The sequence below is a fragment of the Sphaerodactylus townsendi genome, linkage group LG01, assembly GCF_021028975.2.
Source record: "Sphaerodactylus townsendi isolate TG3544 linkage group LG01, MPM_Stown_v2.3, whole genome shotgun sequence".
NCBI classification, from domain to species: domain Eukaryota; kingdom Metazoa; phylum Chordata; class Lepidosauria; order Squamata; family Sphaerodactylidae; genus Sphaerodactylus; species Sphaerodactylus townsendi.
This window is the reverse complement of record NC_059425.1, coordinates 10,302,606-10,318,614: the sequence shown is the minus strand read 5'-3', so window position 1 is coordinate 10,318,614 and position 16,009 is coordinate 10,302,606. Positions and strand designations below refer to the sequence as shown.

At 50.0% G+C, this 16,009-nt stretch overlaps 1 protein-coding gene across 1 annotated transcript in view; it reads left to right on the top strand.

Annotated features, from left to right (window-relative positions):
• Positions 1 to 731: 731 nt before the first annotated feature.
• LOC125442154 (unconventional myosin-Ie-like) overlaps positions 732 to 16,009 on the top strand; it is a 31,341-nt gene continuing 16,063 nt past the window's right edge. Inside the window, exons 1-11 of the mRNA XM_048513328.1 lie at positions 732 to 954; positions 1,997 to 2,083; positions 2,719 to 2,886; positions 5,006 to 5,091; positions 6,251 to 6,332; positions 6,617 to 6,723; positions 8,329 to 8,427; positions 10,485 to 10,629; positions 11,812 to 11,926; positions 12,906 to 13,075; positions 14,877 to 15,022. Of these exons, the coding sequence (XP_048369285.1) occupies positions 2,734 to 2,886; positions 5,006 to 5,091; positions 6,251 to 6,332; positions 6,617 to 6,723; positions 8,329 to 8,427; positions 10,485 to 10,629; positions 11,812 to 11,926; positions 12,906 to 13,075; positions 14,877 to 15,022 (1,103 nt within the window). The 5' untranslated portion in view covers positions 732 to 954; positions 1,997 to 2,083; positions 2,719 to 2,733. The remainder of the gene's footprint in view (positions 955 to 1,996; positions 2,084 to 2,718; positions 2,887 to 5,005; positions 5,092 to 6,250; positions 6,333 to 6,616; positions 6,724 to 8,328; positions 8,428 to 10,484; positions 10,630 to 11,811; positions 11,927 to 12,905; positions 13,076 to 14,876; positions 15,023 to 16,009) is intronic.

The window sequence follows — 16,009 nt, the reverse complement described above, 5'->3', positions numbered from 1 at the left end:
CCGGGTTTGATTCCCAGCTCTGCCACTTGAGCTGTGCAGGCTTATCTGGGGAATCAGATTAGCTTGTGCACTCCCACACACACCAGCTGGGTGACCTTGGGCTAGTCACAGTTCTTCGGAGCTCTCTCAGCCTCACCCACCTCACAGGGTGTTTGTTGTGAGGGGAGAAGGGAAAGGAGATTGTAAGCCCCTTTGATTGTAAGTCAGTTTAGAGGACACGCATTGGGCCCTCTAAAGCACAGCGTGTTGTAGCGGTTAAGAGCAGGTGCTCTCTAATCTGGAGAACCGGGTTTGATTCCCCACTCCTCCACCTGAGTGGCAGAGGCTTATCTGGTGAACCAGATGTGTTTCTGCACTCCAACACACCCCAGCTGGGTGACCTTGGGTTAGTCACAGCTCTTCGGAGCTCTCTCGACCCCACCTGCCTCACAAGGTGTCTGTTGTGGGGAGAGGAAGGGAAAGGAGCTTGTAAGCCCCTTTGAGTCTCCTTACAGGAGAGAAAGGGGGGATATAAATCCAAACTCTTCTTCCTCTTTTAAAAATCTGAAGTCCCATTAACGGACTAAACGCGACAACCCTTGTGACTTGTGGGATAAACCATTTCTGGAGCGGTCGTGCTCCTAAACTCTTCCTACAATGTTAGATACATTGGGGTTGTGAAGAGTTCCCCACTCTGCGAACGCCGAGAGATTCTAATAATTTTCACGCGTTCTTGGTCTGCATCTTGGAAAAGAAACGGGGTGGAAAGCCATAACAATTTGCCGAGCTTCTTTGCGCTCTGGCCCCAAGTCTCCCATCCTTCTTTCCGAGGAGATCTTCCTGCCCCCACTGACCCTTCTCTTTTTGTCCCCCCCACCCCCTGCCCAGAAAAATGGCTTTGAACAATTCTGCATCAATTTTGTGAACGAGAAGTTACAGCAGATCTTCATCGAACTGACCCTGAAGGCTGAGCAGGTGAGTCCCGAGTGGTCCTTTCAGACGTCTTGATCCTGCATCTCTGCATGACCGCCTCTCCCCACATTGGCCTCGGAGACCCCTGCGGTCCGCCGAGCGGAATTTGTTAGTGCTCCCAGACCCCAGGACCGTTGGGGTCATATCTCCATACAGACATCAGTTAAAGATAATCACAGACCTCATGACAAGTTCATACATCGATAAGGTTGAGGTAAATACTGTGGACAAGTACCAAGGAAGAGATAAGAGTATAATCGTCGTCTCTTTTGTGAGGAATAATAGCGATGGAAATGTTGGGGAACTTCTGAAGGACTGGAGACGTCTTAACGCTGCTATTACAAGAGCCAAGCACAAATGAGTCATGCCCAGAGGTGGGATCCGGCAGGTTCTCACAGGTTTCCGAGAGTAGGTTACTAATTGGTGATTTTGCCATGTGATTTTTGCCTCAGTTACGCCCCTCCTCTCAGCAGTAGCGTTATTTTCGGGGAACCGAAGATCTTATTTTCGGGGAAACACGGTAAATATCGGGATGGGATATCACCCCATGGGTCAGTAATGCCCCAGTGCTTACACAAGGGACTGTCACCTTTACCTTTCACGGATAATATCCATTTAAGTTGCTTTGGCCCTGACTTGGAAGACCAAATATAGCTGATTGATGGAACGGGGTGGAAGACATTATTATTATTATTATTATTATTATTATTATTATTATTATTATTATTATTATTATTATTATTATTATTATTATTATTATTATTATTATTATTATTATTTAATAAACCGCCCACCCCTAAGGAGGTGAAATAGCAAAAATGGTTGAAGAAGGAAAAGGCGCTTGTAAGCCACCTTGAGTCTCCTTACAGGAGAGAAAGGTGGAATATAAATCCAAACTACTACTACTACTACTACTACTCTTCTCCTCCTCCTCCTCCTCCTCCTCCTCCTCTGTTCTTCTCTGGCCATGAGAACCCACAGAGAGGCTGTAAGTCAAGTGGGGCTTGATGGTACATTCCTGTTTCTCATCTTCCTCCCCCCACAGGAAGAATATGTCCAGGAGGGCATCCGTTGGAGCCCCATTGAGTACTTCAACAACAAAGTCGTCTGCGACCTCATTGAGAACAAAGTGGTGAGGGCAGAGAGCGGGGCAGAGCGCGTCCACGTGGCACGCTCGTGGCAACTTTGCGCTGCTTCCACTGAGGTGGCCTACCTCTCAGGACTCTGGGAGTTGTCGTTTGGGTGAGGGGGGTGAGCCGTTTCCGCCAGAGATCCTGAGCAGTTCCGTTGCCACCCAGACGTTTGTGGGGAGATCCAAGAAGCTTGCCCTTTTATTAGGACGAATAAAAGGAAACACTTCTTCACGCAACGTGTGATTGGTGTTTGGAATATGCTGCCACAGGAGGTGGTGATGGCCACTCACCTGGATAGCTTTAAAAGGGGCTTGGACAGATTTATGGAGGAGAAGTCGATCCATGGCTACCAATCTTGATCTGAGGTTGCAAATGCCTTGGCAGACCAGGTGCTCGGGAGCAGCAGCAGCTGCAGAAGGCCATTGCTTTCACCTCCTGCATGTGAGCTCCCAAAGGCACCTGGTGGGCCACTGCGAGTAGCAGAGTGCTGGACTAGATGGACTCTGGTCTGATCCAGCTGGCTTGTTCTTATGTTCTTATGTCCTTCCCAGGGTGGGGGTCAGGGCAGGGTAACCCACCCTAGAAGGACAGGCGGATTCTTTGCTTGCTTGCGATGCCTGCTTTTCTCCCCCAGAATCCTCCAGGGCTCATGAGCATCTTGGACGACGTCTGCGCCACCATGCACGCCAAGGGGGAAGGTGCCGACCCCACCCTCCTGCAGAAGCTCCAGTCAGCCCTGGGAACTCACCCCCACTTCAACAGCTGGAACAAGGGCTTTGTCATCCACCACTATGCTGGGAAGGTAACTCCCTCTTCAGGAAAGGCCCAGTAGAGAAAGAGAGAGAGAGGCCCCCTCTCGTGATTCTAGGGAGCCCCAAGCAGGGGGGGAAGGGGAGTGCCAAGTTCGCCAGCAGCGGCGTAGGAGGTTAAGAGCTCGTGTATCTAATCTGGAGGAACCGGGTTTGATTCCCCGCTCTGCCGCCTGAGCTGTGGAGGCTTCTCTGGAGAATTCAGGCTAGCCTGTGCACTCCCACACACGCCAGCTGGGTGACCTTGGGCTAATCACAGTTCTTCGGAGCTCTCTCAGCCCCACCTACCTCACAGGGTGTCTGTTGTGAGGGGGGAAGGGAAAGGAGTTTGTCAGCCCCTTTGAGTCTCCTTACAGGAGAGAAAGGGGAGTATAAATCCAAACTCCTCTTCTTCTCCTGTCATCAGCTGGTAGTTACAGGTATACTTCCTCTGTAAAGAGACGTTCTGCTAGGTTACATCCATGAACACACATGTTCACGTGAAGCTGCCTTATAACCGAATCAGACGCTTGATCCCTGTCGGACATGACTCCGGCCAGAGGTGGGATCCAGCAGGTTCTCACAGGTTCCCGAGAGTAGGTTACTAATTATTTGTGTGTGCCGAGAGGGGGTTACTAATTGGGTCTGCTTTTCCGTTAGAAATTCCAAAAATCATCAAGTCCTGTTGTTTCCCTTGTGGCTGGTTAGCGAAGGTAGAAAACGGGATAATTCTCCCTGTTGGGCTGTTTTAAAAACATGCTTTAGAAATATGGTCAAGTTCCTTGTTTGAGGAAAGTATCCTTCTTTTGATTTCTAGAAACAAAATTAAGTATTTGAAAGTATTAAGTATTTGACAGGCAGTCAATTAGAGGAGAAGTAGTTGTTTCTGTTGGCAGTAGACGATAGGACTTGCTAGAATGAGTTTAAATTATGGACAGAAAGATACCAGCTGCAAATTAGGAACTTTTTTTTTACAGTAAGAGTTTTTTACAGTAGCAGAGAAATTATTAATGCCCCGCCCCCGGAATGCCTGGCCACGCCCCCGTAGTGCCCCGCCCAGCCCCATTGGTGCTACGCCACTGTTTGAATCTCACCCCCATGGGAACCTGTTACTAAAATTTTTGGATCCCACCACTGACTCCGGCCCTCTCTGGCACCACACTAGTCAAGGCCCAAGGCCCCACCTGGGCATCTTTTCATACACCTGTCTTATGTTAATGAGCCTTTTGTTCCTAATCACTGTGCTTGGAAACATAGTAAGTAGGCAACCTCCCCAGGGGCCTCCAGAATGGGGGAGGAAGGAGACTATCACACGGCCTTGAGACATTCTGAACTCCATAACAAAGCTCTTCACACCTTGTTGTTCTACTAATCTGTGGAAAGATAGGAGAGAGCAATTGAGCAGGAAACCGAAAGGAATAAATATGTTCTCAAGAAGCCAGGCCCCCTCAGTTCAGGCTTCTTGGCTTCTTGTCGTTTGAATCTCTCCTGACAACCCAATAAAGACTGCTGATTTTATATCCAGAATCCAATTTATGGACCATTGTTCAGGCTGGCAGCTGCTCTCCAGGTTCCCAGGCAAAGAAAGCCCTTTCGCTGTGTGGCCGTGGTCTGGTGGATCTTGTTCCTAACGTTTCGCCTGCATCCGGGGCCGGCATCTTCAGAGGTGTATCACAGAGGGAAATCTGTGTCACAGTGTGTAACAGACTTCCCTTTGTGATACACCTCTGAAGACTCCAACCACAAATACGAGGCCGATAAACCCTGAACTTCCACCAGACCAACCCACACCAGAACCAGCTAAATTCAAATTCAGGAGCACCTTAAAGACCAGCAAGGTTTTAGCATACGAGCTTTCAAGAGTCAAAGCAGACGGAGGGAGTGTTGATTCTCGCAAGTCTATATTCGATAATCTTGGGGGCCTTTAAGGTGCTACTGGACTTAACTCCAGCCATCACAGGGGTATATATATTTTTTAAAATCAGAGAATAAATATGGATGCCAGATTCTGCAAGAGAGGTTTTGTTCCGTTGTCTTTCCAGAGGAGGTTGGGGGGGGGGGGGGCAGAGGCTGTGGCTATTGGGTCGGTGAGGACGTCATCGGCTACTGAGCAGCCCCGTTTCTGACCGGCAGGTATCCTACGACGTGGAAGGATTCTGCGAGCGAAACCGTGACGTTCTGTTTACCGACCTCATCGAGTTGATGCAAAGCAGTGAGCTGTGAGTATGGAGCAGAGTCCAGCAGGGAGGGGGGGGAGCAGACACCACGTCTGAGGGGGGATATGATTGAAGTCTATAAAATTATGCACGGGGTAGAAAATGTGGACAGAGAGACATTTTTCTCTCTTTCTCACAATACTAGAACCAGGGGGCATCCATTGAAAATGCTGGGGGGAAGAATTAGGACTAATAAAAGGAAACACTTCTTCACGCAACGTGTGATTGGTGTTTGGAATATGCTGCCACAGGAGGTGGTGATGGCCACTCACCTGGATAGCTTTAAAAGGGGCTTGGACAGATTTATGGAGGAGAAGTCGATCTATGGCTACCAATCTTGATCCTCTTTGATCTGAGACTGCAAATGCCTTAACAGTCCAGGTGCTCAGGAGCAGCAGCAGCAGAAGGCCATTGCTTTCACCTCCTGCAGGTGAGCTCCCAAAGGCACCTGGTGGGCCACTGCGAGTAGCAGAGAGCTGGACCAGATGGATTCTGGTCTGATCCAGCTGGGTTGTTCTTATGTTCTTAATTCAAGGAGGATATTGACTAGCTGGAACAGGTCCAGAGGAGGGCAACCAAAATGGTCAAAGGTCTGGAACCCATGCCCTATGAAGAGAGACTTAGGGAGCTGGGGAGGTTTAGTTGGGAGAAGAGAAGGTGAAGAGGTGACATGATAGCCGTGTTTAGATATTCTAAGAGGGAGCAAGCTTGTGTTCTGCTGCCCCAGAGACTAGGACCAGGAGTCATGGGTTCAAGGTGAAGGAAAAGAGATTCCACCTTAACATCAGGAAGAACTTCCTGACCGTCAGGGCTGTTCGACAGTGGAATTCCCTACCTTGGAGAGTGGTGGAGTCTCCTTCTTTGGAGGTTTTTCAAGAGAGGTTGGATGGCCGTCTGTCAGGATTGCTAAGCCCCCCAAACCTTCCCCAGAAGCTGACTTCCATTTGGGGTGCTGTGTGGTTTCCGGGCTTTATGGCCGTGTTCTAGCAGCATTCTCTCCTGACGTTTCGCCTGCATCTGTGGCTGGCATCTTCAGAGGATCTGGAGAGAACGCTGCTAGAACATGGCCATACAGCCTGGAAACCGCACAGCACCCCAGTGATTCCGGCCGTGAAATCCTTCGACAATACATTGACTTCTATTTCCTTTCTTCCTCTTAAAGCCCCTTCATCCGGGACCTATTTCCAGAAAACCTGAACGCAGAGAAGAAAGGACGTCCCACCACGGCCGGCAGCAAAATCAAGGTGCCACGTGGGGCAGAGCGCTTGGCCACGGCAGGGCCACGGGGAATTCTGTAGCCAGCCTCATCAGTCTTGGTTGGGGGCGGGGAAATCATTCCCATTTGCTTTTTTCTGTGGGGGGTGCTGGCTTCAATGGGGATGGGGGTGGTCCATAAATAACTTTTATCCCCCCCCTCCCACCCGCCAATGCAGTTGCCTAGCAAAGCCGATCCCGCTCGGCAAGTGGATTGGGGTGGGCGTTTAACCCTTTTTTTTGGTCTTCTCTCCCTGCTCACCCCCCCCTCCAGAAACAAGCCAACGATTTGGTGGGCACCCTGATGAAATGCACCCCCCACTACATCCGCTGCATCAAGCCCAACGAGACCAAGAGGCCCCGCGACTGGGAGGAGAGCAGGTGAGGTCCCTCGAGCGTCGTGTCCTTTTGGGGAGGGGGAGGCACTTCTGGGCTCTTCAATGAGGACGACAGTTCCGTGGGAGAAGGTGGGATGGATTCTGACTCATGAGTTCCTCCACTAGCAGTGTGGCCGTTGTGGAGGCTGTTGAACCAAATCGGTTTCCAGTCTTGGGGGTGAAAGCTGGGGCGTAGCGGTGAAGAGCCGGTGGACTCTAACCTGGGGAACTGGGTTCGATTCCCCGCTCTGCCACTTGAGCTGTGGAGGTTTATCTGGTGAACCAGATTAGCCTGTGCACTCCAACACACGCCAGCTGGGTGATTTTGGGCTAGTCACAGTTCTTCAGAGTTCTCTCAGCCCCACCCACCGCACAGGGTGTTTGTTGTGGGAGGGGGGAAGGGCAAGGAGATTGTCAGCCCCTTTGAGTCTCCTTACAGGAGAGAAAGGGGGGGATGTAAATCCAAACTTTTCTTCTTCTAGAATGAAATAGTTTCTTTTGACACACACTGAAATTATTTTATAGAATTCTCTGCCACTATATGTGTGTGTGTGTGTGTGTATGTGTGTGTATATATGTGTGTGTGTATATATATGTATGTATGTATGTATATGTATATGTATATGTATATGTATATATATATGTATATATATATATATGTATATGTATATGTATATGTATATGTATATATATGTATATGTGTGTGTGTGTGTGTATGTATGTGTGTATATATATATATATATATATATATATAGAGAGAGAGAGAGAGAGACAGACAGACAGACAGACAGACAGACAGACAGACAGACAGACAGACAGACAGACAGACAGACAGACAGACAGACAGACAGACAGACAGACAGACAGACAGACAGACAGACAGACAGACAGACAGACAGACAGACAGACAGACAGACAGACAGAGATACAGAGATACAGAGATAGATATTTATTTATTCATTCATTCATTCATTCATTCATTCATTCATTCATTCATTCATTCATTCATTCTTTAGATTTTTATACCGCCCTATCCCCAGGGGGCTCCAGGCGGTGTACAACATATAGACATAATACAGTCATAAAATAGCTAAAACCTTTAAAAGCAGCGGTAGAAACAATAAAAGACTAAATATAATAAGTATAATAAATATAACTATAAGTGGCGTCCGACAACCCCATTTTCAAAATCCTCTCCAAAGGGGGAGGGACGGCAGTCCCATTAGGTGACAAAAGGCCCAGGTGTAAGGGGCCGAGAAAAAATAGTGAGTAAGACTAGACTCACTTACAGGGGAAGAGAAGGAGGAGAGGTCCATTAAGGGCAGTTAGCTAAAAGGAGCCTCCGTGTTCAAGGGCAGCCTACCTTTGAAAACCAAGTGGCTGATGAAATCAACAGGGCAAGGATGCTGCCCTCCGGCTCTGCTCATGGGCTGTGTTTGTGAGAGGATTGGGTGGTTGCCGTTGGCAACGTTCGCTGGACTGATGAGCCTTGTTCTTAGAGGCGTCTGCCAGCAACGGTCGACCATCAGAGGGTGGTGAACCTTCCAAGAAAGGGGACACAACCAATGAATCCATAAACAACCAAATGGACCCCTTTTCTTCCTCACAGGGTGAAGCACCAGGTGGAGTATCTGGGCCTGCGAGAAAACATCCGGGTGCGCCGAGCTGGCTACGCTTATCGGAGGGTCTTCCAGAAATTTCTCTACAGGTAGGACCCGCAGAGAACGAAAGGGTGCTGGCCAAACCAGATCCAAACTGTGTGGTTTTTTCCCCACTTGATTTCAGCTTCTCTTTGCCCGGATGGCATTGCCGACTGACTGCCAAAAAGCCAAGTGAGAGAGAAAGAAAAGCATCTCAAATACTCATATAGTATTTATTCCAGGTTTCATAAGTCAGAGTGCCCTTCCTCAGATGCAGTGAAAGAAAGAAAGTATTGTCGAAGGCTTTCACAGCCGGAATCACTAGGGTGTTGTGGGTTTTCCGGGCTGTATAGCCGTGTTCCAGTAGCGTTTTCTCCTGACGTTTTGCCTGCATCTGTCGCTGAAGATGCCAGCCACAGATGCAGGCAAAGCGTCAGGAGAGAATGCTGCTAGAACACAGCCATACAACCCGGAAAACCCACAACACCCTAGAAAGAAAGTAATTTCCCTTATTTTTATGCCAAAAATGACTACAGCCGATTATGGGGGGAAAGGAGAAGTGTAACAACGAGGGGACAGGGTCATTGATCGGAGAGGCAGCTTAGATCAAAGAAGGTGCTGGATCGGACCCTCTGTGGCTCATTTCCTCTGGAAGGAGTTTCCACCTGAGCCTCTTGGCCTGCTATGCTGCAGAGTTAGTGCGGGCAGGTAAAAACTTGGGCTATGTATTGTTGAAGGCTTTCATGACCAGAATCACTAGGATGTTGTGGGTTTTCCGGGTTGTATGGCCATGTTTTAGTGGCATTTTCTCCTAATGGTGTTTGTTGTGAGGGGGGAAGGGCAAGGAGATTGTAAGCCCCTTTCAGTCTCCTGCAGGAGAGAAAGGGGGGATATAAATCCAAAACTCTTCTTCTTCCTCCACCTCCTCCTCTTCTTCTTCCTCCTCTTCTTCCTCTTCTTCCTCTTCTTCTTCTTCCTATGTTTCACCTGCAATGTTTGTAGGCGAAACGTCAGGAGAAAATGCTACTGGAGCACGGCCATACAACCCAGAAAAACCACAACACCCTAAAAACTTGGACTGCTAGGGATGTGTTTCAGGCCACGAGGCCTAGATGGCGGGTTTGGCATGCTGCTTTCCATTTTATAATTCATATCAAAACAATTCACCTGGATAATGTCCCTTTTGCTTTAATTGCCGCCCTAAATCTTTTATATGTTGCTTCAAGGGATGCTTCAAGCAACCTAAGGAAAAAAAGGGTTGGGATCCTTCCATCGCAGGCAATCTCCTGCTCAGAGCAGGAGATTGTGGCATCTGGTGGATTTCTCTCTGTTATTACATTGCTTATTGCCTAGTTGATTGCTGTGTGCCAGCTGCTGGGATGTGTGGGCCAGGAAGTGATGCCTTCCCAAGATGGACATCTGGGCAGTTCTCTGTCAAGGGGCACAGAGGCCTTGGGATGATGCAAGGCTTCAGAAAACACAGAGAACTGCTACTCAGCAATCAGGTGTAGCCAGTGGTGGGATCCAAATATTTTAGTAACAGGTTCCCATGGTGGTGGGATTCCAACTGTGGCATAGCGCCAATGGGGGTGGGCATGGCACGCCGGGGGCGTGGCCAGGCATTCCGGGGGCGGGGCGTTCCTGGGCGGGGCTATGGCAAGGATGCAGCCACTGCGCCGGTCCTTGGGCAGGAAACGAATGCACGCAGGCGCAGGCCGCCACGCACGCCGGTGCACCTCCTGCTAGACTGCTTCAAGTTCTGCGCGCTACTGCTGAGAGGAGGGGCGTAACTAAGGCCAAAATCACGCGGCAAAATCACCCATTAGTAACTCCCTCTCGGCACACACAAATAATTAGTAACCTACTCTCAGGAACCTGTGAGAACCTGCGGGATCCCACCTCTGGGTGTAGCTCAGTGCATTTTCTGCTGACTGGAAGAGGCTCTCCACAGACGAAGGGTCTGCCCCAAGGCCTGCCGCCAGAGACGCTGGATCTTACCTGGGAGTTTCTGCATGCAACACCTTTGGGAGGTGTGGATGACCCGTAAACCCTCGCTCAGCCTTCCCTGGTATTCTTGAGAGCTGTTGAGGCACACTGAGATAGGCCCGTATGCTCCCTCTCCTAGGTACGCCATCCTGACGCCGCAGACGTGGCCTTCCTGGCGTGGGGACGAGAAGCAGGGCGTGGTCCACCTGATGAAGTCGGTCAACATGGACCCTGACCAGTACCAGCTAGGCAAGACCAAAGTCTTCATCAAAGCCCCCGAATCGGTGAGTTCAGAAGAGAGGAGGCAGCCGTGTGGGATTCCCTTTTGGTTCATTCGTTCGCCATTTATCTCCTCCTAATGTGGATGATGCGTAAACCGGTTGGATCGGGATGCAGTGGCGTATCCGCAAGAGGAACATGGGGAGTTAATTGACGCTGGGCGCCATCCATTAGATCACGTGGAGGGCGCAAAATCACCCCCACACCCCTCCCGCAGAGAGGCGGCTGCACCCAGGCCAGGAGCCTGCCGCGGGCCTACTGGGCACTCCTCGGCCTGGCTCTTAAAGTCCCGATTACGCCAGACTGCCTGGGACTGCTGCTGCCCTCCTCCAGCAGTGGCGTGGGAGGTTAAGAGCAAGTGTATCTAATCTGGAGGAACCGGTTTTGATTCTCCGCTTTGCCGCCTGAGCTGTGGAGGCTTATCAGGGGAACCAGATTAGCCTGTGCACTCCCACACACGCCAGCTGGGTGACCTTGGGCTAGTCACAGCTTCTCGGAGCTCTCTCAGCCCCACCTACCTCACAGGGTGTTTGTTGAGAGGGGGGGAAGGGCAAGGAGATTGTCAGCCCCTTTGAGTCTCCTACAGGAGAGAAAGGGGGGATATAAATCCAAACTCTTCTTCTTCTTCCACCAGCTGAGGTAAGTGGGGGGGCGGGGTGGGGGGCACTTGACCAGGTGTTGCCCCCGGTGCCATTTTCTCCCGGTACACCTCTGTCAGGATGCCAGAGTAAATGGCCCCCAATCCCTCAAGGTATATTGCCTCTGACCTTGGAAGTTCCATTTAGTTCTTGATAAATCACTCTGGAGGAAACTGTTCAATCCCCTTTCTAAGTGCTCCAAGTTTGTTATTTTTATACTTGGCTGCTTTTCTCCCCAGTAGGTGTAAATATTTCCCCCCTCCCCTCCATTTTATCCTCACAACAATAAGTTTGTTGTGCTTAGACTGGGAACGTGTGCCTGGCCCAAGGTCGCCCAGAGAGTTTCCATGCTAGAGTAGAGATTCGAACCCTGATCTCCCAGATCCACACCTGACACTTTAACCACTACACCATGCTGTCTGTCAGTGGCTTTCACCACATGTTGTGCTAGCAAATCCCTTGCCATTTTTGTGGGAAGACCTTGAATGCGAACGACGTGGCGACACGGTCAATGGACACACCCTTCTTTCCCTTTTCTCCCCCCTCCAGCTCTTTCTTCTGGAGGAGATGCGGGAGCGTCGTTACGATGGTTACGCCCGCGTCATTCAGAAGGCCTGGCGGAAGCACGTGGCCGTGCGCAAGTACATCCAGATGAGGGAAGAAGGTGAGGGGCTCTGCCCCACGGTGGTAGCTCTTGAGCTGGGTGCCAGTGGGCAGTGGGGGATGCAACTCCCCACTGACACAGGTGTCAAACTCGTGGCCCTCCAGATGTTATGGACTACAGTTCCCATTATCCCCTGCCAGCAAGCTCTTGGTCCTGCGATGGTGCCGCTGGCCTCGACCCGGGCCAGGACCTTTATGGCCCTGGCCCCTGCCTGGTGGAACGCTCTCCCTCCAGCTGTCCGGGCCCTGCAGGACCTTGGTGAGCTCTGCAGGGCCTGTAAGACTGAGCTATTCCACCAGGCCTTTGGGGGGGCTGGCCGCGGTTTTATCACCCCCCACTGAAACTGCCGCTTTCCATCTGGCCGGGCCCTGGTTTCCATCTTGGGTCCTACCTATCCCCTCCCTCTGCTGGCCTTTAGATTGGGCGCTTTGTTGTTTTAACTGATATGTAACTGTAATTGTTATTGAAGTTTTTAAAGTTTTAGGTTTTTAATGAACTAAGCTGCATCCTTGTATTTGAAATGTTTTGTTGATTGTTGTTTAAAGTGCAGCCATTTTGTGAGCCGCCTCGAGCCCTTCGGGGGTGAGGCGGCTTATAAATCTCATAATAAATAAATAGGTAGGTAGGTAGGTAGGTAGGAAGGAGATAGATAGATAGATAGATAGATAGATAGATAGATAGATAGATAGATAGATAGATAGATAGATAGATAGATAGATAGATAGATAGATAGATAGATAGATAGATAGATAGATAGATAGATAGATAGATAGATAGATAGATAATGGGAACTGTAGTCCATAACCTTTGACACCTATGCATGTGTCCTGGTGGGGGTGGGGGCGGCCCTCTGCGGCTGGGGCCTGTGAGGACCTATCCTTGGATCCCTCTGGGACTGTCCAAGAGTGCCTTTCCCCTCTCCGCTGAGAAACTGCGGCGCGACTCGCCCAAGAGGACTCTTTCTCTCTGTGTTCCACAGCTTCCAACATTGTCCTGAACAAGAAAGAACGGCGGCGGAACAGCATCAACCGAAACTTCGTGGGCGACTACATCGGGTTGGAAAACCGGCCGGAGCTGCGGCGCTTCGTGGGCCGGCGGGAGCGCGTGGACTTCGCCGACACCGTTGTGAAGTATGACCGGCGGTTCAAGGTGAGCCACGAAGGAGATTGGATCCCCCCCTCCTTCCCCTCTGAGAAAGTAAGAATTTGCCGGGTGGAACCAAACATCGAGAGCTGCCGGCTTAGGAATCAGCAAATCCTGGATTCAAATCTCGTTTTTTGCCACTGATTTCCCCGGGTGGTCTTCGGCTCGCCATTCTCATCTAGGGAAAACACTTGTCTACCTTGCAGGGTTGTTGCAAAGCTCGCTGCAAAGTGGAGTTAGTGAAATACTTTGAAGATTTGAAGACTCTATGCAAAGGCAGGTAGTAAGAATAGGCTGGTAGTAAGAATACTTTATTTACTGGTGGTTCCTGGCCCCTCAACGATGCGGCTGGCCTCCACATGGGCCAGGGCCTTTACAGCCCTGGCCCCTGCCTGGTGGAACACTCTCCCTCCAGCTGTCCGGGCCCTGCAGGACCTTGGGGATTTCCGCAGGGCCTGTAAGACTGAGTTGTTCAGCCGGGCTTTTGGAGTGTCCACTCGCTGAGAGTGCCCCCTTTTATTCCTCCGGTTTGTAGTTCCCGTGATCATCTATGGGACCCACTCTTTGTTTCGCTTCCTCCCTCTGGGAGGGTTTTAATTGGGGTATTGCGGGGCGTCACCTTCGTTAATTTTATCGCTGTGTTTTAATTTAATTTTAATGGGGTTGTTTATATGGGTTATTGTGCACTGTGTAGAGGAAGTTATGTTGTACACCGCTCAGAGCCGTCGGGGGTAGAGCGGTATAAAAAACCCATAAATAAGTAAGTAAGTAAACAAACAAACAAACAAACAAACTGTCTTTACTAATAATAACACTCAGGAATTTATTTGGGAGGAATTAATTTGGCTAAAAAGGCAGCTCGGGGTAGTTTGGGTCTATATTACAAGACCATGATAACTACTGCAAGATAATGTCATTACTAGTCTTTCTAAGTAGGCATCTCCTGGCAACAGCTACCAGTACATGGGATAGAGGAGAGGGGAGACGGGCCCCAAATTCTTAGCCAGGCTTAAAGAGGAGACAATCAAAGGATCAGAGAAGAGCGTCTTTTTGGGATGCTTGGAAGGTTTTCTTCTCGTAACAATTAGAGCCCTGTTTCGAGTTTAGTTGTCGATCGGAAGCGCGGACAGCCTGCGGTTCCGTTCTAAAACAAATCCTGAGGGCCAGACGCAATAACTAATCGACACCGGTCAAACAGTGACTTGGGTACTCAAAGGTGGAAAGGTGACCTTCACACAAGCTGAATAATGCCCTTTCAGTCCGCTTTAGGGATTGTTTGAAAGGGGACCTTGCTATTTGGGAGCTGGGTGTGTTTAGTTTGGGGAAGAGAAGGCTAAGAGGTGACATGATAGCCATGTTTAGATCTTTGAAGGGATGTCATGTTGATGAGGGAGCAAGCTTGTATTCTGCTGCTCCAGAGACTGGGACCAGGAGTCACAGGTTCAAGGTGAAGGAAATGAGATCCCACCTAAACATCAGGGGCTGTTGGACAGTGGAATGGACTACTTCGGAGAGTGGTGGAATCTCCTTCTTGGGAGGTTTTTAAATGGAGGCTGGATGGCCATCTGTCAGGAGTGCTTTTACTGTCCGTTCCTGCATGGCAGGTGGATTGGACTTGATGGCCCTTGGGGTCTCTTCCTACTCTGTGATTCTATTTCACACAGTAAACTCTAGTCACAAAGTTATCTGAAAATGGATTCAATGTGTATGAAATGAGACGTTGACAAGTTCCGCTGAAGACCCGCCTCCCGTCTCCTTTGTGGCCTCTCGTGTTTGCTAACTTCTTTCTCTGCCGGTTCTTCCCCAGACAGTGAAACGAGACTTGATCCTCACCCCCAGATTCCTCTACCTGATCGGCCGCGAGAAGGTGAAGCAAGGACCGGAGAAAGGGGCAATCAAGGAGGTCCTGAAGAGGCAGATCGAGCTGGAGAGGATCCAGTCGGTCTCCTTGAGGTGAGTGTTGGAGACGTTCCCGGCTTCAAGCAAGGTAAACTCTCCTCCCAAAAACTCACACAGTTTGTTGTGGGTGATTGATGGGACCAGTGGAACTTTCTCAGAGGTATGGTGGGGCTGCCAGGAAGCAAGTCCTTCCAGATAGTTTTCTAGCTTCCTCAGAGGCCAGATAGATTATCACTTTTGGAAAGCGAGGTTCCCGGGAATGTTTGGGCTTACGAAGCAAAGGAGAAACCAGCGAGATCAGAAAATGATGGCTTCCTCCAGTCCAGAATCCTGTTTTCCACAGTGGCTGAACTTCTGCTCCCAGAAGGCCTGCCAATCACCCAGGAAACCAACATTCCCTGTTTTGTCCCCCTTCATACTGCCCCTGAATCAAGAAGTTCCATTGAGCCTTCCTTGATTCTTAGTATTCATCTAGCCCAGAGATGTCCAACTCTGGCGCTTCCGATGTTCACGGCCTACAATTCCCTGATGGGAATTCCTTGGAAGGGACTTCAAACCCGAGAGATAAATGGTGCGCGGCACTGACTGCCTCCCTGCGTTCCCGTGCCAGGCGCATAACGTCCCTCTGTGCACAGCCCCCTTCCAAAAGTACATTAGCCACATGTAAGAAAAAAGGGATTTTTGTTCAGAGATTAACTCAGCCTCAGTAACCCCTTCCAGTCTGGAGCCGTCAGAGGGCTTCTCTGGCACAGAAGGAGAATCTTTCCCATGCTTCGTGGAATCATAGAGTCGGAAGAGACCTCAAAGGGCCATCAAGTCCAATCCACCTGCCATTCAGGAACGGACAGTAAAAGCACTCCTGACAGATGGCCGTCCAGCCTCCGTTTAAAAACCTCCAAAGAAGGAGACTCCACCACCCTCCAAGGTCGTGCATTCCACTGTCGAACAGCCCCGACTGTCAGGAAGTTCTTCCTGATGTTTAGGTGGAATCTCTTTTCCTGCACCTTGAACCCATAGCTCTGGGTCCTGGTCTCTGAGGAA